The sequence below is a fragment of the Tupaia chinensis genome, unplaced genomic scaffold, assembly GCF_000334495.1.
Source record: "Tupaia chinensis unplaced genomic scaffold, TupChi_1.0 Scaffold147003_1, whole genome shotgun sequence".
NCBI classification, from domain to species: domain Eukaryota; kingdom Metazoa; phylum Chordata; class Mammalia; order Scandentia; family Tupaiidae; genus Tupaia; species Tupaia belangeri.
Window position 1 is genome coordinate 210,085 of NW_006206856.1, and position 22,903 is coordinate 232,987.

General features: G+C 45.1%; 1 protein-coding gene across 3 annotated transcripts in view; it reads right to left on the bottom strand.

The window, feature by feature from the left end:
* Positions 1-22,903, bottom strand: part of CACNA1D (calcium voltage-gated channel subunit alpha1 D) — a 342,768-nt gene that overhangs the window by 136,306 nt on the left and 183,559 nt on the right. For 2 of the 3 annotated variants that reach the window (XM_006169292.3, XM_027768611.1), the window contains exons 5-8: positions 20,115-20,257; positions 13,974-14,126; positions 13,287-13,483; positions 6,725-6,828 (exon numbers count right to left, since the gene is read on the bottom strand). In XM_006169292.3, the coding sequence (XP_006169354.1) occupies positions 6,725-6,828; positions 13,287-13,483; positions 13,974-14,126; positions 20,115-20,257 (597 nt within the window). Of the gene's footprint in view, positions 1-6,724; positions 6,829-7,400; positions 7,505-13,286; positions 13,484-13,973; positions 14,127-20,114; positions 20,258-22,903 lie in introns of all 3 variants that reach the window. The other variant, XM_006169293.3, reaches the window with a different exon arrangement.

A 22,903-nucleotide genomic window follows, 5' to 3' on the forward strand; every position in this document is an offset into this window, starting at 1 on the left:
CAACATCACTTCAAAATTCAAGAGACATCCAACAATCTAGAAAAATCCTTCCCAATTCAAACCTCGCCAAGCAGAGACAAACGCAGAAGTACCTGCACAGTGAGCGCTAAAGGTGGCCTTGGCATTCTGGCAGCGTGAGCATCACTAATCACACAGGAAATTGTTTTCTCTTTTTCTTTTAATCAGAAGAACTATCTCCAAAAAAAAAAAAGTTCTCCCTTGTCCTTCTTCAACTAGACTTCTATATGCTTTATTACCCATCTGCCAGAAGTTCTGTTCACCCAGATATGGAATTAATCCATCAACTAAGTAGTTTTATTCTGTAATACAGTGGTAATGAATCACACTGATAGCCTAGTTATCCCATACTTTCAACATCAGACCTTCAATTTTTAAGAAATTTGATGATTCTTTTAAAATGCAGACATATCAGAGGCGTGGGTGTGTATGTGTGTATGGAAATTCTGTTCTTCATTTTCTATCAGTAGATGCTGACAAGCTGTTAAATAAAAGAAAAACTTAATCTTGATCATGAAAAATTTATAAAAATGGGACCAGCAGGTAGTGTAGTAGTTAAGGCATTGGACTCCCATATGATTGACTGTGGTTTGAATCCCAGACCTGGCAGCTTGCTTTCTCACTTTCTGTCTCTCTTTGGTGAGTTCATACCCTATAGCAAACTAAAAGTAATAATGATAGTAAATAAAATTAAATAATTCTTTTTTTCAATTAGAAAAAAATGATAAGAATGTCTATTCTCAGAGAGTGTGTCTCCACTTAGAAAATATTCACAAGTGGGTCCAGCAGGTGGTGTGGTGGTTAAGGGTGCTGGACTCCCACATGGCCATCTGCAGTTCAAGTCCTGGACTTGCTTTCTCACTTCCTCTCTCTCTGTCCCTCTCTCGTCAAATTTAAATAAAGTTAAAATAATAAAAATAATTCTTTTTTTAAAAAAGAAAATATTCACAAGTGATACAACCAGCACGTACTAGTATGTTTCACCTCCTGAGCCAACATTTGAGGAGAAGAAATCAGAGATTCCAGGCTGAGAATGATGGAAATTTGAACAGACCAGGATACCAACGATGGTGCCCCTGACTCCATTCTACACAGCTCTGAGGCAACCAGCCACAGTACCGCCACGCCGTCTCCCTCTCCCTTCTCTTCCCTCCGTACGCCGTACACCTCTGCTTCAGGAAATAAAGGTTCATAAAAGCAGCCATGCACGAGTCTTTGCCTAGGTGCCTGGTATCAAGTACACCCAGAACAGGGTGCAGAAAGTGAGATTCAGAAAGAACTGGCTGGGAAGTCATCCCCGCTTTCCTACAGTGCTTCACTTCACCCATGTTCTCTGAAAACTTCTGAGGTTGAATAAATAGGCCTGTCCTATTATAAAATTTGACCTAGTGTTTAAAACAGATACCTGTGACTTGGTACATCTGAGACTCACTGGGCTACAAAGAATACAAATTAATTTAGAGGTGTATGATTTTGAATTTATAGACACCGGCTGGGTTTACATTCCATTTTATGTCATGAAAAGCTGGTTCACTAAAGACATTCATTGCCTAACCACATACGGGGCCTGCTTAAGAAAGTGTTTTAAATATTTTTTTTCATAAGATGCTGACAAAACCCAGGCTTTGAATTTATAGGCAAAATAAAAATGGTTTTAATCAATCCTTTAAAGCAGGCTCAGGAAGTGCTTTATGTATTGGGCTGTCAGAAAAGTCATGACGCGTTTTTGCATAGAAAAACACAGAAAAAATATACCATGACTTTTCTGATGATCCAATAGTAACACCCTTTAGTAAACACTGGATTATGTCATCACATAAATACGTGTGCATATAATAAGTCATTAAAAATAGATCTTAGATTTTTTTTTACAAATATAGGCTTATCTCGGTCAATTTTTATTAATTAGTTTAAATGGATTGAATTGATTAGACTCCTTTTTTTAAATCAAATCCCATCTTATACGCTCCTCCTGGAAGCATGACAATGACAAAATACTCTACATTCTTTGGGTCGCTGAGTGCTCACTGGACTCCATAAGGTTGGTACTGTTACTAGCTCCATCTCACAGATGAGCAAAGTAAGGCTCACAGAGGCAAGGGATTTGCCCCAAATCTCATAACTGATAAAAGGTAGAGTATCCAACTCCAAAGCTGGGGTGCTTAACCACTATGTTACAGAAATGCCTTCCCTTCTATTTGTGCAAAAAAGAAAAAAATCATCAAATATAACTTCAATAACCACGATTTGATTCGCACATTACATTACAGCTGACCAAGAACATCTGTACCCTCCACAGTCACCCTGTGGGAGGGAGAGTGTGATGTTAATGTACATATAAAGCTTGTTGCTCTTTTGGACTTCCTGGGAAATCCAGAACACACTGCATGTCAGATTTCCACGGAGGCCTCTCAACTGTTTCCACTTTACCCAGGAAGATCCATGGGTTTAAGATAAGGATATGTTAAATGAGTACAATCCTTTATATGTTTTTCAAACCACTTTGACGTTTATTAGCTGTTTGAAAACAAGTCTCTGAGGGAGACAGAAGACAGGATTATCCCTGTTGAGGGAGGAGAAGACTGAGGCTCAGGGCAACTAAAAAAGTCCCTGAGTGAACATGGGACTGAGGCAGAATCGTACCAGGTCTTCCAGTCCCTGACCTGGGAGTCTGAGCCACATCTCAGGAGCCTGGGGTGCCCCTGCCTTAGGAGCTCAGACACTACTGCTCCAGGCATGGCTGGTGCCAGGTGAGTATGGAAGCAGATAAGCAGGCACAGGACCAGGCAGCCCACAACTGCCACCACCATTCTCCCTCTGGGAGTCTGGCAGGGAGTTTACAGAAACAGGCCTGGGGCTCTGGCACACTCAATAATTATTATTTGCCCATTAACTGATGCAAACCTCAGAGGGGATAAGAAGTCAACTGAGTTACTTTTAAAAGTGAAAAACTCTCAAGCTTCTAAAAAAAAGCCAGCATGAAAAAATGAGTCATATATATTATAGTATACTTGCATTATACACTTGAAGGAGACACTTTCGGGGCCAGGCAGTGGATATGAACTGGACCCATGTGGAAAAGGTCCTGGGTTTGTGCTCTGTGACCTTCCTAAACACCCAGGTACACATGTGTGTGCCCATGAGCATGCCAGGTGAGAGTGGGGGTGGTCTGCAGCATAAAGACCCTGTTAGGGATGCCTGCTCTAGAGAAGAAATAAATAACCTTAAAAACAATAGAAAATTCCTGACTATAATGGAACCATCTCCTCCACGACAGCTTGCTATTAACCTGGACCCCTAGTTGCAGACACTCGGCCCCCACCGAGCACTATCATCAGAGATAAAAATGTTCACCTGTGTCACACTTGGCTACCTGGGGCGTGCGGTTCATACACTTCATACTCACCTTGCGGAAAAAAGGGTCTGTTATAAAATCAAAGAATTTTCCAAAGTCATCTGTCTTAAAGTGCTTTGAAACGTATAACCATCGAATCAAATGTACGGATTAAGGTTGGTTCTGAAATATTAATATAACAGGATGGCATGCTCACACCAAAAAGGGGGAGCTCAGGAGTGTGAATAGGTATTTCAAAGTGGTTAACAGATCAGAGATGCACAGCATCCTCTAGCGTTTCTTCACGAGAAGGCACCACGTGGTCTTGGCAGAAGTTTCTAAAATGGGAGCCTTTTCATTCAGAGCTTTTGGGGTTACACTCACGGTGGGCTGACAGTCTCTTAGGGGCTATGAGATATACACTGTCTTCCTTTCAACACTGATGTCCTCCGTGGTTACAATCCCTCTACTGGTCCCTAAAAAGGTTGTGTGAAGAATCTCAAGATTAAAATAAAAAAGGCTTCAATTTGCCGTCACGACAAATACAAATGGGGAAGTAAGGCGGCAGGAGCTGGGCAGAGATGGGCAGGGAATTCCTGGGGAGGTGGCAGCCTGCCAGCCCCTCAGCGGTGTCCCTCTGCAGACACCTCCTGTATCTTTTGAGGTACAGTTTGCAGAGCCCCTTGCTTTACCACTCACCATACTGCACTGCTCCCAAACCCTCTCTCCCACTAGACAGTGACTGCCTGAGCACAGCACTGCTTGCCGCTGGTGTCTCGGACATCCTGGCACCCTGGCTCCTGGCCCAGGGCCGGCCACTCAGGAGCTCGGGAAATGCTGGCCAAGCCAGCCACCATGACTGCGAGGTTCTTACTCCACTCAAAGCATCCCTCGGTGCTTCCCTCTGAAGCGGCCTTCGGGGTGGACAGGTAGTACACGCCTCTGGGCATCCAGGCACAGCAGAACCAGCAGTGAGAAATCAATTGTGAGTTTTGGATTTGCTTTTAAAAATTCTCCTTCATTTCATTCGTACTCTCCTTTGTAAGGAATCTAGTTCTGTTTTGATGCAAAAATAACACTTTCCCCAAATTCATCATTTTCCTCCAAAATGTGTTCAGTAAACTGGTTTTGCTATCTGGATTTTCTTTTTTTCTTCCATTCTCTGGCTTTGGGTACCTCCCCCAGAGTTGCATGTCTAATGCCCATCATTACAGTGGGGAGCCCCACCTCCTAGCTTTCCCTTTCTCCTCTTTTATTTTTTCCAAGCCTCTCATGATTTGGCTCCTACCTCTGCTTCATCATGCTGGGCAAAGGCTCCTGCCTGGGGAAGCTGGAAGATAAGGCATGTCACCAGCACTGCTCAGATGACTGGTTTCCATAGCTTCCGACAGTTTGGTTGGGTTTGGGAGACACGGGCCCGGAGGAATGTGCAGAATTGCCATTACCCTTGTATGGGCTGTTGCTGTGGGAAAGTCAGACATGGCGCTGTCTCTCCGGGCATGAACACCACCCTCACAACCCTAACCCCAAACTGAGGCCACAGAGGTTCACCGGGAGAAGAGAAAGGACAGGAGACTTAAGAGCCACTGATCTGCAGAAGGAAGCTGGGCAGGAGGGAGTGTGTCACCACAGCCCGACTCAGTCCCAGGGGTCCTCTTGCTGGGGGACACTAGTTCCCAGCCATTTCTCAGTGGGGGTTTACAGGACCATGCATGGGGTGAAACTGACCACCCTCAGTCAGGAAGGTTTACAGTGCATAGCCCCTGGACATGGGCAGGGCGGGGTCAGCAGGAGAGCAGGAACGTTCACCAGGATACATAACGAGGTCCGCCTCTGCTCTGGAAAAGGCAGTGTTTAGACAAATGCGATAAACGTCTCTTTGCTACCTCAGCACCCATGAGGACGCCACTTTGCTGAGATATGGCCTCGGAAAGAGCAGGATAAAGTGACTGCAGAGTGATAAGCTTTCTGGGATTCACGCCTGTCGACATGATTTCCCGAGGATGTCTGGGCCTGGTGCAGTGACAGTGGCTCCTCTAGGGGACGTGGGCACCTCCTGGGCTTCCAGTGCCCTGCCACGCTACCCCCTTCCTGGCAATGGTTGTGTAGCTACCTCTGAGAAAGCCCACGGAGCCCACACCCCTGTTCTTGAGGGTACCCCGCCTTCTGGGGTGACTGTGGCATGGCCAGGAGGCAGAGCTGGCCGCAGTGGCTCAGGAACTATATCCCCAGGTAAGGCAGAGTCGAGCCCTGCAACAAGGGGTCCCCTTTTCAAGCCAGTCTCTGCTGAGCTTTCCTTATGGGGAGTCAATCCCTGGAGACGAGGTGGTGAACAGGACGAATTTCGAAAATGGATACTGGACGACCAGGACTAGGATAGGGGCCTAGGAAGTGTATGGGCGAAGGATGACCCTCATTTACACTAAAGAATAATCCTGCCAGTTCTGATTACAACAGAATTAGAGGGACATTTTCAAGGTGACAGCAGCTGAAAACCCAGCTAATAAAGGATCCCAAATTGAGGAAGCAAGATTTCAAACTGTTCGGTGTGTTTGTGTGCTAGCTGAGGCTTATTTCCCTGGACCAATAGAATCTGAAACACCAAGGAAAGCAGTTATAAGCGCTGTGGGTGACTTCATGGAGCCAGGCTATGAACTAATGGAAACAGAACCACAGGGACAAAGGCACCTTCCTGGGGGAAACCAAGGCCAGGAATCTGCACTTGTAGTCCACCTCCTCGCATCCCCACATCGATAATCTGCACTTGTAGTCCACCTCCTCGCGTCCCCACATCGATAATCTGCACTTGTAGTCCACCTCCTCGCGTCCCCACATCGATAATCTGCACTTGTAGTCCACCTCCTCGCGTCCCCACATCGATAATCTGCACTTGTAGTCCACCTCCTCGCGTCCCCACATCGATAATCTGCACTTGTAGTCCACCTCCTCGCGTCCCCACATCGATAATCTGCACTTGTAGTCCACCTCCTCGTGTCCCCCACATCGGGAATCTGCACTTGTAGTCCACCTCCTCGCGTCCCCACATCGGGAATCCGCACCTGTAGTCCACCTCCTCGCGTCCCCACATCAGGAATCCGCACCTGTAGTCCACCTCCTCGCGTCCCCACATTGACAGCACCGGCTTCAGGGCAACCTTTTCATTCAGTTAACAGAGCTGGGCAAGCATTGGAAACACGCAAACTCACAGACAGATACGGGCAGCAAGAATCACAGTTCAACCCAAAAGCAACACACTGAGGGGACATGAGCGTCCACACACATGCAGAGAGGCTGTTGGGGAGCAGCTGAGAGACACGCAGAGCTGCCTCACACGTGGCAGCAGAAGAGTGCAACATGGATCCAACTGCTTACCCACTAAGGACACCAAGAACCAGGTTAAGGACGAAAAATGAGCCAAGGATGATCAGACTAACAAAATACACCCATGGCCATTCCCATCCTATCGCATCATTTACCTGTAAAAACGTAAGGAGATCAGTTATCAGTTAACCGTTTATTAAAGAGCAGAGCCCCAGTTGCAGCTGCCAGACCACTTGGCACTTTGACTGAAGGTTACATGTTCCTAGGAGAGGGTCTGAACCTAGAGCCTTCCATTATTTTTTTCCCCTCTAACAAAGACAGGTGCTGCTGCTGAAATCCACAAACGTGACTCACCAAAGGCAATTCATTTAGCTACTGTTTTGTACCAGTTAATAGGTATCATATATGGATCCAGACCAATAAAGCAATTATAAATGCATCTCATTTTAGGACAGACAAAAAGGCAAGCAATGGAAAACTATTTAAATTCCAAGCCACAATGCTGATTAATTTCTGGTCGATAATCATTCTGCAACTTTCTTTCATGAAGCCTGGTGAGGTTCCAGGAAACGGCTTGATTTGGGAAGCCTCAGCAGAAAAGCAAGCCTCTCGGGGGAAGCATAAAAAGTCTGGCACCCACCCGGTGGCCCCCGTCTAGCAGAAGCCTGTGTGGTCTTGGCAACTGTCCTCAGGACTCTGCTTTCAAGATGAAAGAGGTGTAGCTTACCCGCTCAATACACCAAGTACAAGATTTAGTACGAAAAACGACCCAAAGATGACGAGACTGACAAAATACACCCAGGGTAATTCAAATCCCATAGCATCATTCATCTGCAAGAAATAAGATGGACTCATAGGAGTGGGTTAATAGGAGAATCTAATAAAGAGAGAGGGTCACATTAGAGACAGCATTCTATACATTTAATTAAACATTTACTTAGATTCAAATCAGAGACGACAGTAGCCAATGCACATCATCACGTATTCTTATCACACACACTAGCACATGTGCACCCACGCACGCACGCACACACACAGGGGTGTTGAGACGTTCGGGCCAAATAATACAGGTTTTGGCCCCAGGGAGGAAAATCAGTGGGGTGTTGCTCTCACGGGAAACTGCTTTAGCAAGTGATCTTCAGAAGAGGTCTCCGTAGAAGACAGCTAGTGTTTATGTAGAAGCTATTTTCTCCTCTGCCCAAGTTGTTAGTACTTTGCTTTGCTTTTACAAATTTGTGATGGTGGAAAAGTCTTAATTATAGAGACAAACTTGCACATTTGACTCTATAAACTCTGTTTTTTAACAAACTCACAAGATAACCTTCCACTGGAAGCCAACCTATCCAAAGAAAGTTAATCCACTGAATCAGGATTATCTGCCGTCAGTGAACATAAGCGTAACTAAAGGAATGCTGACAAGGGGATGTTTTTCAGAGCTGACACATCTTCAGGGAATGGTTTGTTTGTTTTTGTTTTTGTTTTTCAGTTTCATGCTGGAACAAACAGGTGCTTTAAGGATCCCGGTTGGATGGAACTTTCCAGGAGCACAGGTTAAATGGGAAGAACACCTATCCCGGGAAGAAGGTGTCAAGGACCAACCAGGGATGAAACGGACGATCCCAGGCCTGACCCTACAGAATGCCAGGAAGGTCCAGCCCCCTGGCTCATGGGTGCAAGCCCTTTGGTGGCAAGCCTGTGCTTCCCCATGCTTCATCTGGCTCCAGGTTGGAGCTTTATGGAACGAGGCTCATGCATTTCACAATGTTTGTCTCATGCAGAGGCCAAAAAGGAAAAGAGAACATTGAAAAATAAATAAAAGAAGACCTAACATCTGTTGCTGCAGTCTAGGGGGAGGGCATCAGATCCCTCCTGAGACACCTGTTTGGCCACATGAAAACTGATGTGCTTAATAGAACTCGTATCAGCCTGCACATCGTACACTGGCAATTAGAGTAATGAATGAGCCAGGGCCTTGGCTGCAACTGTTGATCTAATTAAGCTGGATAAACTAATTTCAGCAAGAAGACAGAGGGAAAATAGCAGGAAGACAGAGGGCAAGTCTTCCAAAGCAACCACACCACTTAATTTATTTAAAAACACACAGGTGGAGAAGAACCGGGCTGCCTGGTGTGGTGGGCAGAGCCCAGCCTGGAGTCAGTCCCGGCAGAGAGACCTTCTAGGGCCTGTTTTCCTGTTAGTGCAGAGGTACAAGTGGTGAGGGAAGAGTGAGTGAGCCCAGGGCTCCCCTTAGGAGACTCTTCTCCAGCTCCGGCAACACTGGCAGGCCAAGCCTTCTGTTCCACCCGGCCTTCTTGGACCTCAGTCTGGCGTTCCAGAGAATGGCTCTCATAACACCTGTCTTCTCCACTTGGGAAGGAAACTTTTCTTTACAAATGTTAAAAAACAAAAACAAACAAAAAAAACCTTTAATTTCTCAGGAGCATTTGGCAAGCTGGCATCTGCTCAAATCAGAAGGAATACCTGGAATGACAGCTGGGGTCAGCAGTCAAACAGTAAGTCTCTGAGCCAGAAGGTGGGCAAGAGGGGCCACACTTCCGCTCGAGGGACCAGTCTTCCTCTGCACTAGGGCATTTCTGCGCAGGTCCCTTTCCAGAGCCAACTGTTTCTTAGCCCTCACCATCTACAAGTGAAAAAATCGGCACCAGCAAGCTGTTCCCAGAATAACCACATGAAAAGAAAGACCGTGCCAGGGATTTCGTCTGCATGGTCTTTAGCAATAACAGGGAGGTCAGCATGAACTGAAGCACTTCAATGAATTTAAAAAAAAAAAATGGTGCATCAAAGTCATCATGGGTGTTACCTGGTACCCAGAAAGTAATTTTCTGTTTAACTTCAGTTTTCCCTCATTTTAAAGGTTTTTGCTTTTTCTAGCTGTGGAAAACACTACTGGAAACTTGGTGTACTGGTTGGGGCTCCCCAGAGCAAGCATGAAAGGTCCGGAAAGGCAAGCCGGTGGCCGATTACCTAGGGAGCAGTCTCCCAGGTGCCATGGATGAGGGAGACAGTCAGCCTGGCCATGGGAACTTGCTGCTAGTGCCCAGCTAGCACCTCCACAGGTGTGCAGGGCGCTGAGCACGAAGCCGTATGTGATCAAGCCAGAGAGCTCTCTTCTAAAACCGATACTTGTAAATCAACCTCCTCCATTTAAAAACACTTCCTCTGAAGTGAAGGGCAGACACAATTCCTCTAAGTTGAAGGGGAAAAAAGTAAATCATGTAGACTAAATTCTGGGTCTTGCAGACAGGGCAATTAAAGCCCAAAGAGGTTTGGTGACCTCTCAGGGTCACATGACCAGCCTACCCAATGTGAACACTCTTCCCCTATGCTGCACACACTGCCTCTGTGGGCAACGCATGTGAGTGAGCCAAATGGTAATTTTATCGATGGAACTTGCTTATGAAAGAGCTCCACCAGAGGTTAGTGGCCCCACTCCCCCACTTCCAAACCGCTCTGTCCTGTCTTTTCTGCATGCTGGACCCACCTGTACTCCCCTTTGTGAGCCTCTGCTGGCCATCTGCCAGACACTCTCGAGAATTAATAACAATAAGTAATAAATACGCTTGTGCGTACTGACTTGACTAAATAACCTTCCCTCAAGACTTCATCCACCACACACAGATGCCTAAAGAACTGAGGAATGTGTTTGCAATCGTTACTTTACATCCAATCTCCTTTATCTCCCAACATGCTCTGCTTATGACCTAGCAATGGATAAAAGTGGTTATCCAAATACGGCCCATCTACACTAACAGAGCCATGGCTTGGCGCTCTGAAGGATAATAGCCACTGGCGTCTGTTGAGCATGTGTTCTGTGCCAGGCGCCGTACCGGGCAAGGGTGTTCTGTTGTGGAACACATTTGTTGGAATTCCATGGCCCATGAGATATTAGGAAGGCTTGGTTCCTTGGCTCCTGTCCTTCACTATGAGAGTTAATAAATGCAATCAATAGGTAATTAAAAACAATTCTGATGTGTTTGGGAGGGTAAGAGCCTAGACAACACTCTGAAGACATTACTTAGCTGCCCCCTAGTGTTCTAGAAGGATTCATGAACCCCTGACAAGTGGGTAGAAGCCAAGGAAAGAGCCCTGGGTTCTAGTCTAAACCAGGGGTCCTCAAAGGATGACCTGCAGGCCAGCTCCAGTCTGCTGCCTGTTTTTATATGGCCCTCAAGCTAAAAACGGTTGGAGGGAGGAAAAAAAAGTATTTGATGACCCACACAAATCATAGGAAATTCAAATTTCAAGGTCCATAAAGTTCACTGGACCAGAGCTAGCCCTGTTTATGTATTGTCTAGAGCTGCTTCAGAACTATAATGGCAGAATTGAAGGGCCATGGGAGAGACCTGTAAGGCCAACTATATTTACAATCTGGTGCCTTTCAGAAAAGTTTGCAGACCCCTGTTCTGTTGAGTCATCGGAAAAGTCATGATATATTTTTCTATGCAAAAAATGTGTCATGACTTTTCCAATGACTCAACAGACCAAGGACCACAATAACACTGTAGGACCCTGGCAACGTCCAGTGGTCTCTCAAAAGTCTACTATCAAGACAGATCTCAGACTTCTCTGAAAGCATATAGACCGGGATAATGTTCATGACTTCCTGGAGCTCTTCTATCAGAAGAAACATGCTATGTAATTCATAGAGAATGCAATTATATTGTCAAATGATTAACTATGTGATTGTCATATTAATAATAAAGATAATAATTACATCACCCCAGTTTATACTTCAAAGTTCTCTGGAAAGCAAGTGGAGACTCCTGTTTCTGAGTACATGGATTTCTCTCTCCTTTAATCACACACTCCCAGAGTTTTCATTTGACAACAGGAAAATTGCTGGGAGGGAATCGGTGTGCATAAATATAACATATAGTGTAAAATTGCCCATTAGTCAAGGCATGTTGGATTAGTAGTTAACAATTCACCATGGCAAGAGAAAGAAATACAAAGCTCAGAGGAATGATAGATTTCTTATTTTTGAAAAAAAAATCAAAATATTGTTTTCTGTACTATTTGGGGAAAAGATAAGATATTTGGGGCTATTTGGATAATATTTTTTTCTATTTATTGGAAGCATCTAAAAATACTGGTACTGATACGTCAACTCAACTGGCTAGAAGTTGCAATTCAGATGAAAATAGTAAAAAAATGAGCCTTTCACCTAACTTGGGGAGGGAGGTTCTTCTTGCAAGCCATTGTCTTGGCTCATCCAATATAATCTCCCTTCTTCTTCATGAAAAGCATTGTCTTATGAATATAAATGACAAATGTATATACTCACACCCCCACATACACATACACATGCACACCCACTCACTCACTCTTCTATAACAATCAGAAAATGAAACAGAAGAGGGAAAACAAGATATAATATGTTGGTGATGCTTAAACTTCATCAAACTAGACTCACATGTTGTAGACTAAAGATAAAAATATAACTTTTTTTGCACTGAATTAGACCTAACAATGAATATAGAAGGACTTACACAATCCTGCAAGTACAGTGTTCATTGGTAAAGGGAAACAAAACCCATTCATAATGATTAAATGTCATGTTCTCTGAAGTTGTGAAGTAGTCTGAAATCCTTTAAAACTTAACAATTAGAAGCTACTTCTTAATTGGCAGCTCTAGAAGCTGCTGATTGAAGACGTGTATTATTACTAATTTTCTTTCAATCTCTCATTATTGGAATCCTGGTTTATCCCACTTGGACTTGGGTGCTGGCTCAGAATCTATCTGTTAGATGTTTTGCCCAATAACTCTAATACCATGGAAAACAATCTCTAAACTTCTATGGGCTCCTGAAATTCTACCTACCACACAAACTGAGCCCCGGGAAACAGCTGTCCAAAGACTGCCGCTGTTTCTTTACAGCCAACCTTTGGTGGCTCTATCGAGAATAACAGACATCAAACCCCAGCTACTGGAAGAGTGTCAGTTATTTCATGGTGAGCTGGATGGCTGGACCAGCTCTGGGAGCTGGACTTGCTGTCTCTACCTTTTCTGCCAGAGTTCTATAGCTCTAGAGAGAAAGGAAGAAGGCTGGGAGCTAAGGGCTTGGGTTGATGGATTTACAGTGAGACCAAAGATGCCAAAGGCAAAGAAGGTAATAAGGGACAAATTCATGTTAGGTTTAAAGTTACAGAAAACATGAAAGGGATCCAATTTATGTTCCCCAACTTTTCTTTAGGGTCCAACAGGGCAACCTGCCTTTATGTATAGAAGGTCACTTTTAGCCCATGGAAGTCAAGGAGCCTCTTTCACCTGGGACATGACCTTCTGGCTCTCTTACAGTGTGAACAGGACAGCCCTGGCTGTCCTCCCAGTCGACTACCAGGAAGCAAGTCCCCAGGCAGCTACAGGACTGGAAGACTCAGTGGTCAGAAGCCAGCATTCTACAGCAGCTTCTAGAACTGAAACTAAGACTCTGGGGGGGAGGTCAGGGAGGCCAGTGACAGAAGAGAGGATCTTCTGCCCTTCCCAAAAAACTGACATCTCATGCTTTCTTTTCCTGCCAACTTTACCACGGCCCTAATGAATGCAATGTCTTCATCCTAGAACATGCCACGAACTCCTGGGACTGCTTACCCAGTACAGCACATCTGTCCAGCCCTCCATGGTGATGCACTGAAACACAGTGAGCATGGCAAAGGCAAAGTTATCGAAGTTGGTGATGCCTCCGTTTGGGCCAGCCCAGCCACTCCTACATTCCGTGCCGTTGCCGGTACACTGGCGTCCATTCCCTGAGAACGCACACGGAGCTGGGTCCTCTTCAGCTACGATATCTGCAAACAGAGCAAGGAGACTGCACATTCCGCAGAGGAATGACAGGAAGCCCGAGCTGGAGGGAGCCAAGGACCCACCCCAGAGCCTGAAGCCTCTACTCCCCATCTGCGCTATCCCGGAATCCTACACACCGCCCAGGGTCCACTTCAGACTCCCTCGGAGAGGAGGAACGTGCAGTCACTCCTGCAGCACACCTTTCCCAAGCTCACACCACAGCGCTATCGGTTTCCTCCCGTGCTGGTTCTGGAAGCCCCTTATCTTGCTTGGTTGGACACATTACATAGGAAGTCAGGATGGAAAAAGGAGATTACATTCTCATTTTTTCTGGTCATAATTCACACTAAGCACTGCCTTAGTAAACTTGTAAGTTATAGTTGGCATTTTTTTTCCCCTCCCATTTTGCCTTAGATTTTCCTTAAATTACAAAAGTTGTTTTGGGGAAAACCAAAAATGGAAAAAGTTAGGTTAGCTACCATTTTTATTACTCACCTGAGTCAGCAAAAAAACATGTTTTGTGCATTTTTCCAATAAAAAGTTCCAATCCTATAATAGCATAGATTATGATTACAAATAATACCAAAAGGGCTATGTGAAGGAGGGGGACCATGGCTTTAATAATGGAGTTCAGGACAACTTGTAAACCTAGGAGAGAGAAAAAGAAGTCTGTGAGCCAGAGAGACACTTCGGTGATATGTACATTTAATTCCTAGTGATGTCTGCTCCCCTTATGACACATAGTCCTAAAACTCTGAGCGCCACGTCAGAGCTTTTCATTAATATTAAGCCTGGATGTGAGCTGAGCTAAAAAGAAACCTTGAAGATCATCTAATCCAAATCCCTTACTTGACAGATGGAAAAACTAAGGTCCGGAGAGGGGATTGTCACTGTCAACGTTAGCCATTCATTTATATATGCATCTGTGCATCCATTCAAAACAATCCCTGAACACCATGTGGTTTAGTACTTTGGGCAATGTGAAGACGGTTACATAAAGGAGCTTCTTCTCAAACAGGCTCTATTCTAGAAGGAGACGTAAGAATTAAACATGGATAACTAAGGTAATACACAGATGCTATACAAGCGATATCAAAGTTAAAGAGAAAGGGAAGACACTGCTTCTGAGTTTGGTAAAGAAAAGCAATTCTGAAGCAGCTTCCCTCTAGGCAGGCCCTGGGGGCTGAGTGGGGTGGGTTTCTGCAGACGGGTAGGGAGAGAGGCTACTTCTGGAAGAGAGGACAGAATACCAAGAGCACAGGAGTGAGTGAGCACGGCGTGGGTTGCAGGTGGGTGGTAGGTGAGACTGACCATTCATACAGCAGGAAATAATACCAGTAATGATAAGTAGGCTGCAGCCAGGAGGCACTGGGTTTGTTTGCTTGTTTGTTTTTAAGAGAGGTTCTTGCTATAAGGCACATGGAGACAAAAACCAAGAAATCACTCCCTGGGGGGTTGGCCACACCACTATTTCATCTCCTCCATTCTCCTCTCAGGATCTTGGGCATGCATGCGAATGCAACTGATATGATTTTAAGCCGACCTGGGTTCAGGACTTGAACCGCAGTCAGCTACATGAGAGTCAAACAAGGTCACCATTATGCCATCTGCTGGTCCCAGTACAGGGTTCTGAAGTGGGCTTCAGAGCCAGACTTCAGTCCATCTGCAAAGGCAACAACTTAAAAAAGATGAACAGGGACCAGCCTGCAGTGTGGTGGTTAAAGTGGTTGGACTTAAACGGCCAACTGTGTGGTTCAAATCGTAGACTTGGCCACTTGAGAAACAATTCCCAAAGAAGGGAAAAGTAGAGAAGAAGGGGGAGTGTGACCATTCCCCATGGGGGTAATTTCTCACTTTCTCTCTGTCTCTGTCTTACTAAGCACACATGCCCTCTGGCAAATTAAAATAAAAAAAGATGAAAAGGATAATAGTTTAGCAAAATAGCTCAATGAGGACTTTGAAAGTTCTGGACATTCAAATAAATATTGGAGATGACACACGTCATTACACAGTATATTCATACACTGAAAAGTCACACTACACCCCACAAATATGTGCAATCATTAAGCGTCAGTTTAGAAAAAGAGAGAGGGAGAGAGGGGCCAGTAGGTGGTATGGTGGTTAAGGCCCTAGACTCCCATATGGCTGACTGCAGTGTGAGTCCTGGATGCAGTGGCTTGAAAAATCACACCACGTGTGCGTACATGCCCAAAAATCCCGAGAAGAGTATAGAGGAGAAGGGATTATGGCACAGCCAATCCCCCCCGCCGGGTGGTGATTTCTCACTTTCCTGCTCTATCTCGAGCACACGTGCCCTATGGCAAAAACCTAAAAGAGAGAGAGGAGCATGCACACCGAGTTCTCCAGGTAGGTCAGGCAGAGCTGGGAAGAGGAGCACCATCGAGCACTCCTATTACTGGAGCCTGAGCCAAAGCTGGCACTTGCAGGAGGCCATCCTGGAGTGAGGGCTGCAGGTGCGGAGGCTGGATGCTGAGTGCGACCTCAGACTTACGAAGTGTGGAGGCAGGCCTCGTGTTAAGGCAAAGTCCTGCAGCTGCCCTGTCATGGGCTTGAGAGATGAAGGCCATGAGGCCTAGAAGTTATCCACAGAGCCACGGTTGGGGAAGGCTGCCAAAGAAGGGAAAGGAAACGAGAAAGAGGAAGGTGGGACAACACCCAGGAGTAGGGTTGGTGGGAGGAGACAAGAGACAGAGATGCTTGATGGGCAGGCACCCGGAGCTTGCACTATGACTCGGGCTTCCTGACTCCCTGCTCAGCAGCCCATGGTCTGTTCACCACCTCTGACTTAGGCTCCCCCTCCTCCTCATCTCTTTCTCATCCCTCTCCTGCGCCACACTGCCCCTTTTTAAAATATCATCTCACTGTCCTAATACATATTCAAAGAAGGAGAGAATATAAGAAGCGGAGATGCTTTCAAGTGAAATAAATCAGGCATCAGAATATACCAGCGAAGAGAAGAATACATATCTGTCGTAATAACAAGGTTACCAATGATAAGCAGCCCACGGGAAGAAGCCGGGGAGGGAAGACTGGTAAGAGGATTTCAGACTCAGCGAGACCCAGTCTTTCAAAGACCTTCATTACAATGAAACTCCTAGATGCTGTCTTTGGATCGTGAAATGTTCAAATGGTTTCTTTGGGCAGGGGGAGGGAATCAATATGATGATTTTTCAATTTTTTTTTTCCTCTTAAAAGGAATAAAGAGAGGGGAAAAGAAAACATCTGTTCTCACCTACTTGGACAAATTGTTGTTCTGGTTTTTCTGAGACACAGATGGGCCATCTAAAAACATCGCCCAGCAGTTAGCCCTTCTAATTCCAGGGTAGAAGGTCTACGCTTCATGAATATTTTTATGTTTAGCGTAACTACTACATTTCAGCCTGCTCACATTTACGAGATAATAAAGTTGTATCTTAACATGACCACATGCACTTTCTCTGAATTCGGTCATTTGACTGTCATCAAACTGCACTCAGGGAAGTGGCAGGGAAGAGGGGAGGGGAGCAGTGGCAGTAAAGAGTGGAGTGAAAGGAAGTCGGGGCCAGGAGTGAGGAGATCGGGCTGCGTCCTGCTTGGCTGCCCCCAGCTGTGAGAACTTGCACAGCCACTACCTTTTATTATTATTATTATTATTTTAGATTTTGGCCATAGGGCACATGCGCTCACCAGAGAGACAGAGGGAGGGAAAATGAGACATCACTCCCCAGGGGGGATGGCTACACTGCAACTCCCTTGTCCTCATCTTCTCTTTGGATTTTGGGCATGGACACACATGTGGCTGCCAGGACTGGGACTCGAACCGCGAAGTTGGCCATGAGAGATCCCTCACCTTAATCACCTCTTAACAGGACTTGGTTTCCTCATCTAACAGGATGCAGGGGGCTGGATGGTGACATGAAGTAAACTCAATGCTCTGCATGGCTGACCCATGTGGAGGTCCCCAGCTTACATAGCGACCTCCCTGAGCAGGCTGGGCAGGCGTGTACCCATGCTCCCTAGCTGGCTGAAGCCAGGGGGGAAATCAAGATGCTAAGACCCTGTGGGGGCGCTGTCTCTCTGCCTCCCTCATTCATGGAAGAAATAAACAAACAAACTTAAAAAGAAGATACAGACAGACCAGGTGACTATTAGGGTTCTTTCCCACATTGATGGTCTTGGATTCTGACAAACATTTATCAGCTAACTGAATATGGGTGGTTAAGAACTCCACAAATGTTTAAACTACCACCTTCTGACATATATTTACCTTTTCCCGAATGTCTATTCCCATACACACGTGCACACTAAATTATATCTTGTAGGACAGTCGGAATTCCCTTTAGAGGGGATGAGACAATTCCTAGATAAATATAAATAGTCAAACACTCCAGGTCTTTTTAACAATTTCTGATTCTAGAGAAAAAAAAAATCACCAGGCTACCATTGCTAGCCGGCATGGCAGGCAGCATCACCCTGAACCCGATCCCTTCTCCGAAAAGCTCATTTGGGTGTGATGAGCAGCTCAGACGGTCCCCACCCAGGCAGTTAAAATATGCATTGAAACGTCCTCCCCTAAGACAGAGATACCCCCCACTCCCACAGTCCTCTCTGTTGACCTGTGAGATAAAAAGATGCAGGTCTCTGTCATATTTCAAGCAGTGATGTTCTTGGGGGAAAGGGAGAAACGCAGTTTGAAATGGATCCTCAAGAGGAGCTGAGAGTCGGCCACTAGTCGGTCAGTAAAAGTTTCACCAGCCAACAGAGTCAACAGGACGCTATGTGTTCCGAGAGATCTTGCTGGCCAGATATTCGCACGCATAAGCCACAGTCCCCACAAGTCTGTGCACAGCACATACCACAGCCAGCCCGTCCTGTCAGGCACTCTTTGGGGGAAAAAAGCTGTCGTGGTTACGCTGAAATTAAATTAAGCTATAACAACTAAATCTAAAAGAACACGTTTGCTCACTGAGCTTCTCATTTAATCATGTTACACTTCACAGAGCCAGTCATTTCCAAGGTATTTCTAGTTTTCTCAATTGCTTCCAGACAGTTCTGTGGTTTTGACTTGTGCTGATCTTTTTGAATGAAAATAAATGAACCATCTGGAAAAACAAGTACACATAAAACACCACTTCCTACATTTTAAAATGTTAAATTTGGAAATTGCCTTTTTAATTTTTTTCCAGAGGATTTTTGGTACATTTTGAGTGCCAACAGGTTTAATAAAATTTCATAAAGAACTTCTGGAGAAGCAAAAAAAAAAAAAGAAAAGAAAAAAAAAAAAAAGAGCCGTGTTCTTTCGACCACTTTATGAATTCTGTCGTGGTTACGCTGAAATTAAATTAAGCTATAACAACTAAATCTAAAAGAACACGTTTGCTCACTGAGCTTCTCATTTAATCATGTTACACTTCACAGAGCCAGTCATTTCCAAGGTATTTCTAGTTTTCTCAATTGCTTCCAGACAGTTCTGTGGTTTTGACTTGTGCTGATCTTTTTGAATGAAAATAAATGAACCATCTGGAAAAACAAGTACACATAAAACACCACTTCCTACATTTTAAAATGTTAAATTTGGAAATTGCCTTTTTAATTTTTTTCCAGAGGATTTTTGGTACATTTTGAGTGCCAACAGGTTTAATAAAATTTCATAAAGAACTTCTGGAGAAGCAAAAAAAAAAAAAGAAAAGAAAAAAAAAAAAAAGAGCTGTGTTCTTCCGACAGCTTTATGACTTGTGAAAAACAGGCACACCCTGCAGTCCCATGTCCTTGGCTCCTGCTGTGAGCAAGCAGCCACCTCAGAAGCAGCGGTCCCTGGAATGGTGTGAAGACTCCCGCCCTCTGAAGTCCCCAACATGAGAAGTCTGACCAAGGGGCAGAGCCCAGGGAGACAACCCCTGTGCTCCTTATGGAAGGAGATGAGGCCCTTAGTCAGGGCAGACAGGGCAGGTGTTGCAATTCAGGTGTGACTCAACCCAGCCCAGAGTCTGGAGCCAGAAGCCAAGTGGGCTTAGCCCTGACTGGGGCCGTAGGGCTTAGCAGATAATGACAACATCCTCACTTGCCGAGGGCCTCCTCTGTGTTTAGACACAGAGCGAGGGGCCCTGATATCATTTGGAGCCCATGACAGCCTTCAAAGCAGGTATGGGGGCCGCAAGTATGGCCGGCAATGCCAAAGCACTTATTGCCCTTCCCAGAGCTGGACGGCATCATCCTAGTGGCAAGGGAGCTTATTGGGGTTTCCAGGAGTCCAGCCTCCCAGTGTCCCGCTTGGACAAAAGTGGAGCCAAACCCTCCAACCCTGTCCACATAACCCAAAGTGTGGGCCTGGGCAGCCAGAGATGGTGGCAGTACATTGTCAGGCACCGGGGGGCCTGGACCCAAGATCTCACACCACCACCTAATCTCGGCCAGAGAGGTCCTTCTGTCTGCAAAATCAGGGTGACAACAGTCACCACCTGTCCCCCTTTGGGGGCTGTCACCAGGATCCAAAGTGACAGCACAAGCAAGCGTTCTCCGGGCTGGGTGGCATGACTGGTTGGCAGCGATTCACCTCGCAGCACCCTGTTTCGTAACTCGGTGACCCACCCGAAGAGGACACCCACAGGGCCGAGTCTAGGAGGCAGCAATGCTTACTGGGCACTCCTGACACGAGTCGAAGTGGTCGTAACACTCGGAAGGCACGGAGCGCTTTGACATCGAAGCCTCCTGATTTGCCGCTAGAGTGGTTCCCGCCTTCTGTTTCTTTGGTTAATTGTTCCAAAATTACACTAAACAATCTGAAAGGAGAGAGGAAGGAACGTTAGAGTCTGTCACCCAGGGAAGCAAAACAGGATGAGCACAGGAGTTATTTTCGAACGAGGGCTAATTCTGTGCGGCTGCGCTTAAGTAAAAGCAGGCAGGCGAAGGCCGGGATGGGGCTGGGAGAGTAGAACACAAGCCCTGTCTCCAGGACCATCTGGGTCAGTGATTCGTTGTGTCCACTTTCATAGCAGCGGACAGGTCCACCCCTCGCAGAAGGAAGAGGAAGTTCGCTGAGGACCCAATGTGACAAGAACTGTCCTGAACTAAAATGATGACAAGACTCTCAGTGGCCGCTGTTTATGAGTGCTTGCTATGCAGTAACAGTTTCGTGGGTGCACTCTCATCTAGCCTCACAAAACGTTATGCTGCAGGAATACTACTACTACTGACACCACCTTACACTTAAAAAAAAAAACGTGGCAGGAACATGTAATGTGCCCAAGGTCACACATCAAGGGGCAGAACTGACACATGAATCTTTGGTGGCTTCACCAGAATGCACACGTTCACCTGTGCAGAGAACATTAGTCTGTCTGGCTTCTCTAGTGTGTGTTAGCTTGGTTCCCACAACAATTTCCGAGGGAGATGCTCTAGAAGTATCTGATGAATAAATTGATGCATGAATACTGGTTTCAAAGCCCTGCATCTTAATATTTTAGACTACTTTCCAAAGGTAGCCACCAACACATACAGCCCTACCTTCACCCTCAGAAGGACATTTGGGGGTGATGCAAATCACAGCTGTTAAGGAGCTGGGTAAAGGCTAGCAGCAGTTCCTAAGGTAAGGTATTAATATCTCCATTCTCTCTTTGGAAATATGAATAATATTGTATCTGGCAGCCATAATAAATTTTTTTTCCTACTCTCAGAAAAAGGTTTTTTTTTTTTTTTTTTTTTGGATAAAGCTATTTCAGGCAATCTTCTCACTTGACAGATACTTTCGCTCTTTCAAATAAATATTTATTCTTTGGAATTGTTGCTCATTTTTCAGAATAAATATAAATTTGCCCATTTCAAATAGCATCAACTCTGGCCAATCAGATTATGGGGATGATTGGCCCGGCAACAAAGCAAAGGTTTCTAAAGTTTAATTAGCAGCCAAAGCAGAAACTCTGCCCCCACTGGCATGTCTCTGGATTGCCAAGACACTGAGTTCATAAAACACAGGGTGGTCTGATTGCAGTCCTGATTGGGCAGAGTTGTGTCATTCTGGGGCATTTATAGACCAGCCCTTTGTTTTAATAACAGTGCAGCAATTAGCAATGACCCTAGCCAGGAGGGAAAACAAGCCAGGGCTCTACCTTCAGATGGTTGGTTCTCCCTAGTTATGACTTGGGAAATAGATCAAATTTATGACAGGTTTCTCTCTCATTAGCATAGTTTTTTTAATTACTGTAAATCCCTGCAGCAAGGCTCAAGTTAAGTCTCTCTGCCAGAGCAAATTCAGAACACACGCACACACACACAAAAGGGAAAAGGAAGAAAGAACATCTCAAACTCTTCTGAAATGTGGAAGCCACAGGAATTTTCATCCCAAAGAGTTGTTAGGAAAGTAATTTATGCAGGTGGTGACTTAAGATTGCTTTCAAGTATCGGTGTTGAGCAATGTGCACTTCATGGTCCTTTCAGCCTGTTTTCCAGCAATGCCCTTGAAAACAGGTGAATAATCTCTCTAGTTACAGAGGAGCCTGAGTCAGAGCCAAACTGGCTGTGGTTCCCGGACAGCACAGGGCTGTAACGACCTAGGGCTGGTTTTCACTCCTAAGAGCGCAAGACACTAGGAAAGCCCCTCTCTTTCTGTGGGCCTCAACTTCCCTCTCTGTAATTGAGAAAAGTGGATTAAGTGACTTAGAGTCCAGCTTTTCCCATTCTAATATCCTATCATTCTGTTCTGCCCCATAGCCCCCTCTACCAAAGGAAAATAAATAAATAAATAAAGCCTACAGTGGTAAAGAGGGGAGAAAGCACTGCTGACCCTAGATTGTTACTGAAAGTTTATTCCAAGAGAGGAGAAAAAGGCAGGGCGCTAACTGATGAAAGTCAGAAGTGCCAGGATGAGGATCCAATGTTCTTCTTTGCAAACACTTGAATGATAAACCTGAATGCTTGAAATACATCTTCATCGAAAAAACTAAAGGAGCAGGATCAACATTGGCTTGGATGGAACTTTTCTCAAAAGGGACTAACTTCAGCTCTGGTAGATTCATTGAGTCTTCTTGTGGTTACATTATTAACAGCTAACATTTTAGAAATATCAATTACTTTCTTCATTTTCTGTTATTGGGAATCTTGACAAAAGCAACAGGTCATGCTGACTTGGAATGGAAAAATCCGTTGGATTGAGATACAGACTGCAGTTGGCAACTTTACTGAGTATGAATTTGATTCAAATGAAGACATACTCCATTTGTTTCTTTTTCAAAATGCCTTCCCTTTCTTTCAATACAATTTAGTATATATTTTAGTTTTTCTTAATCTGATGTTCTAAATTTTTTCATATTTAATGAAAAAAAAGACCCATGAGTCCAATTCTACTTTAAACTAGTTTCCCAGAATTCCTGATGAGTCTTTACTTTAAAAATGAACTTTACTGCAGTTTTACTTTTATATAATAAAATGCA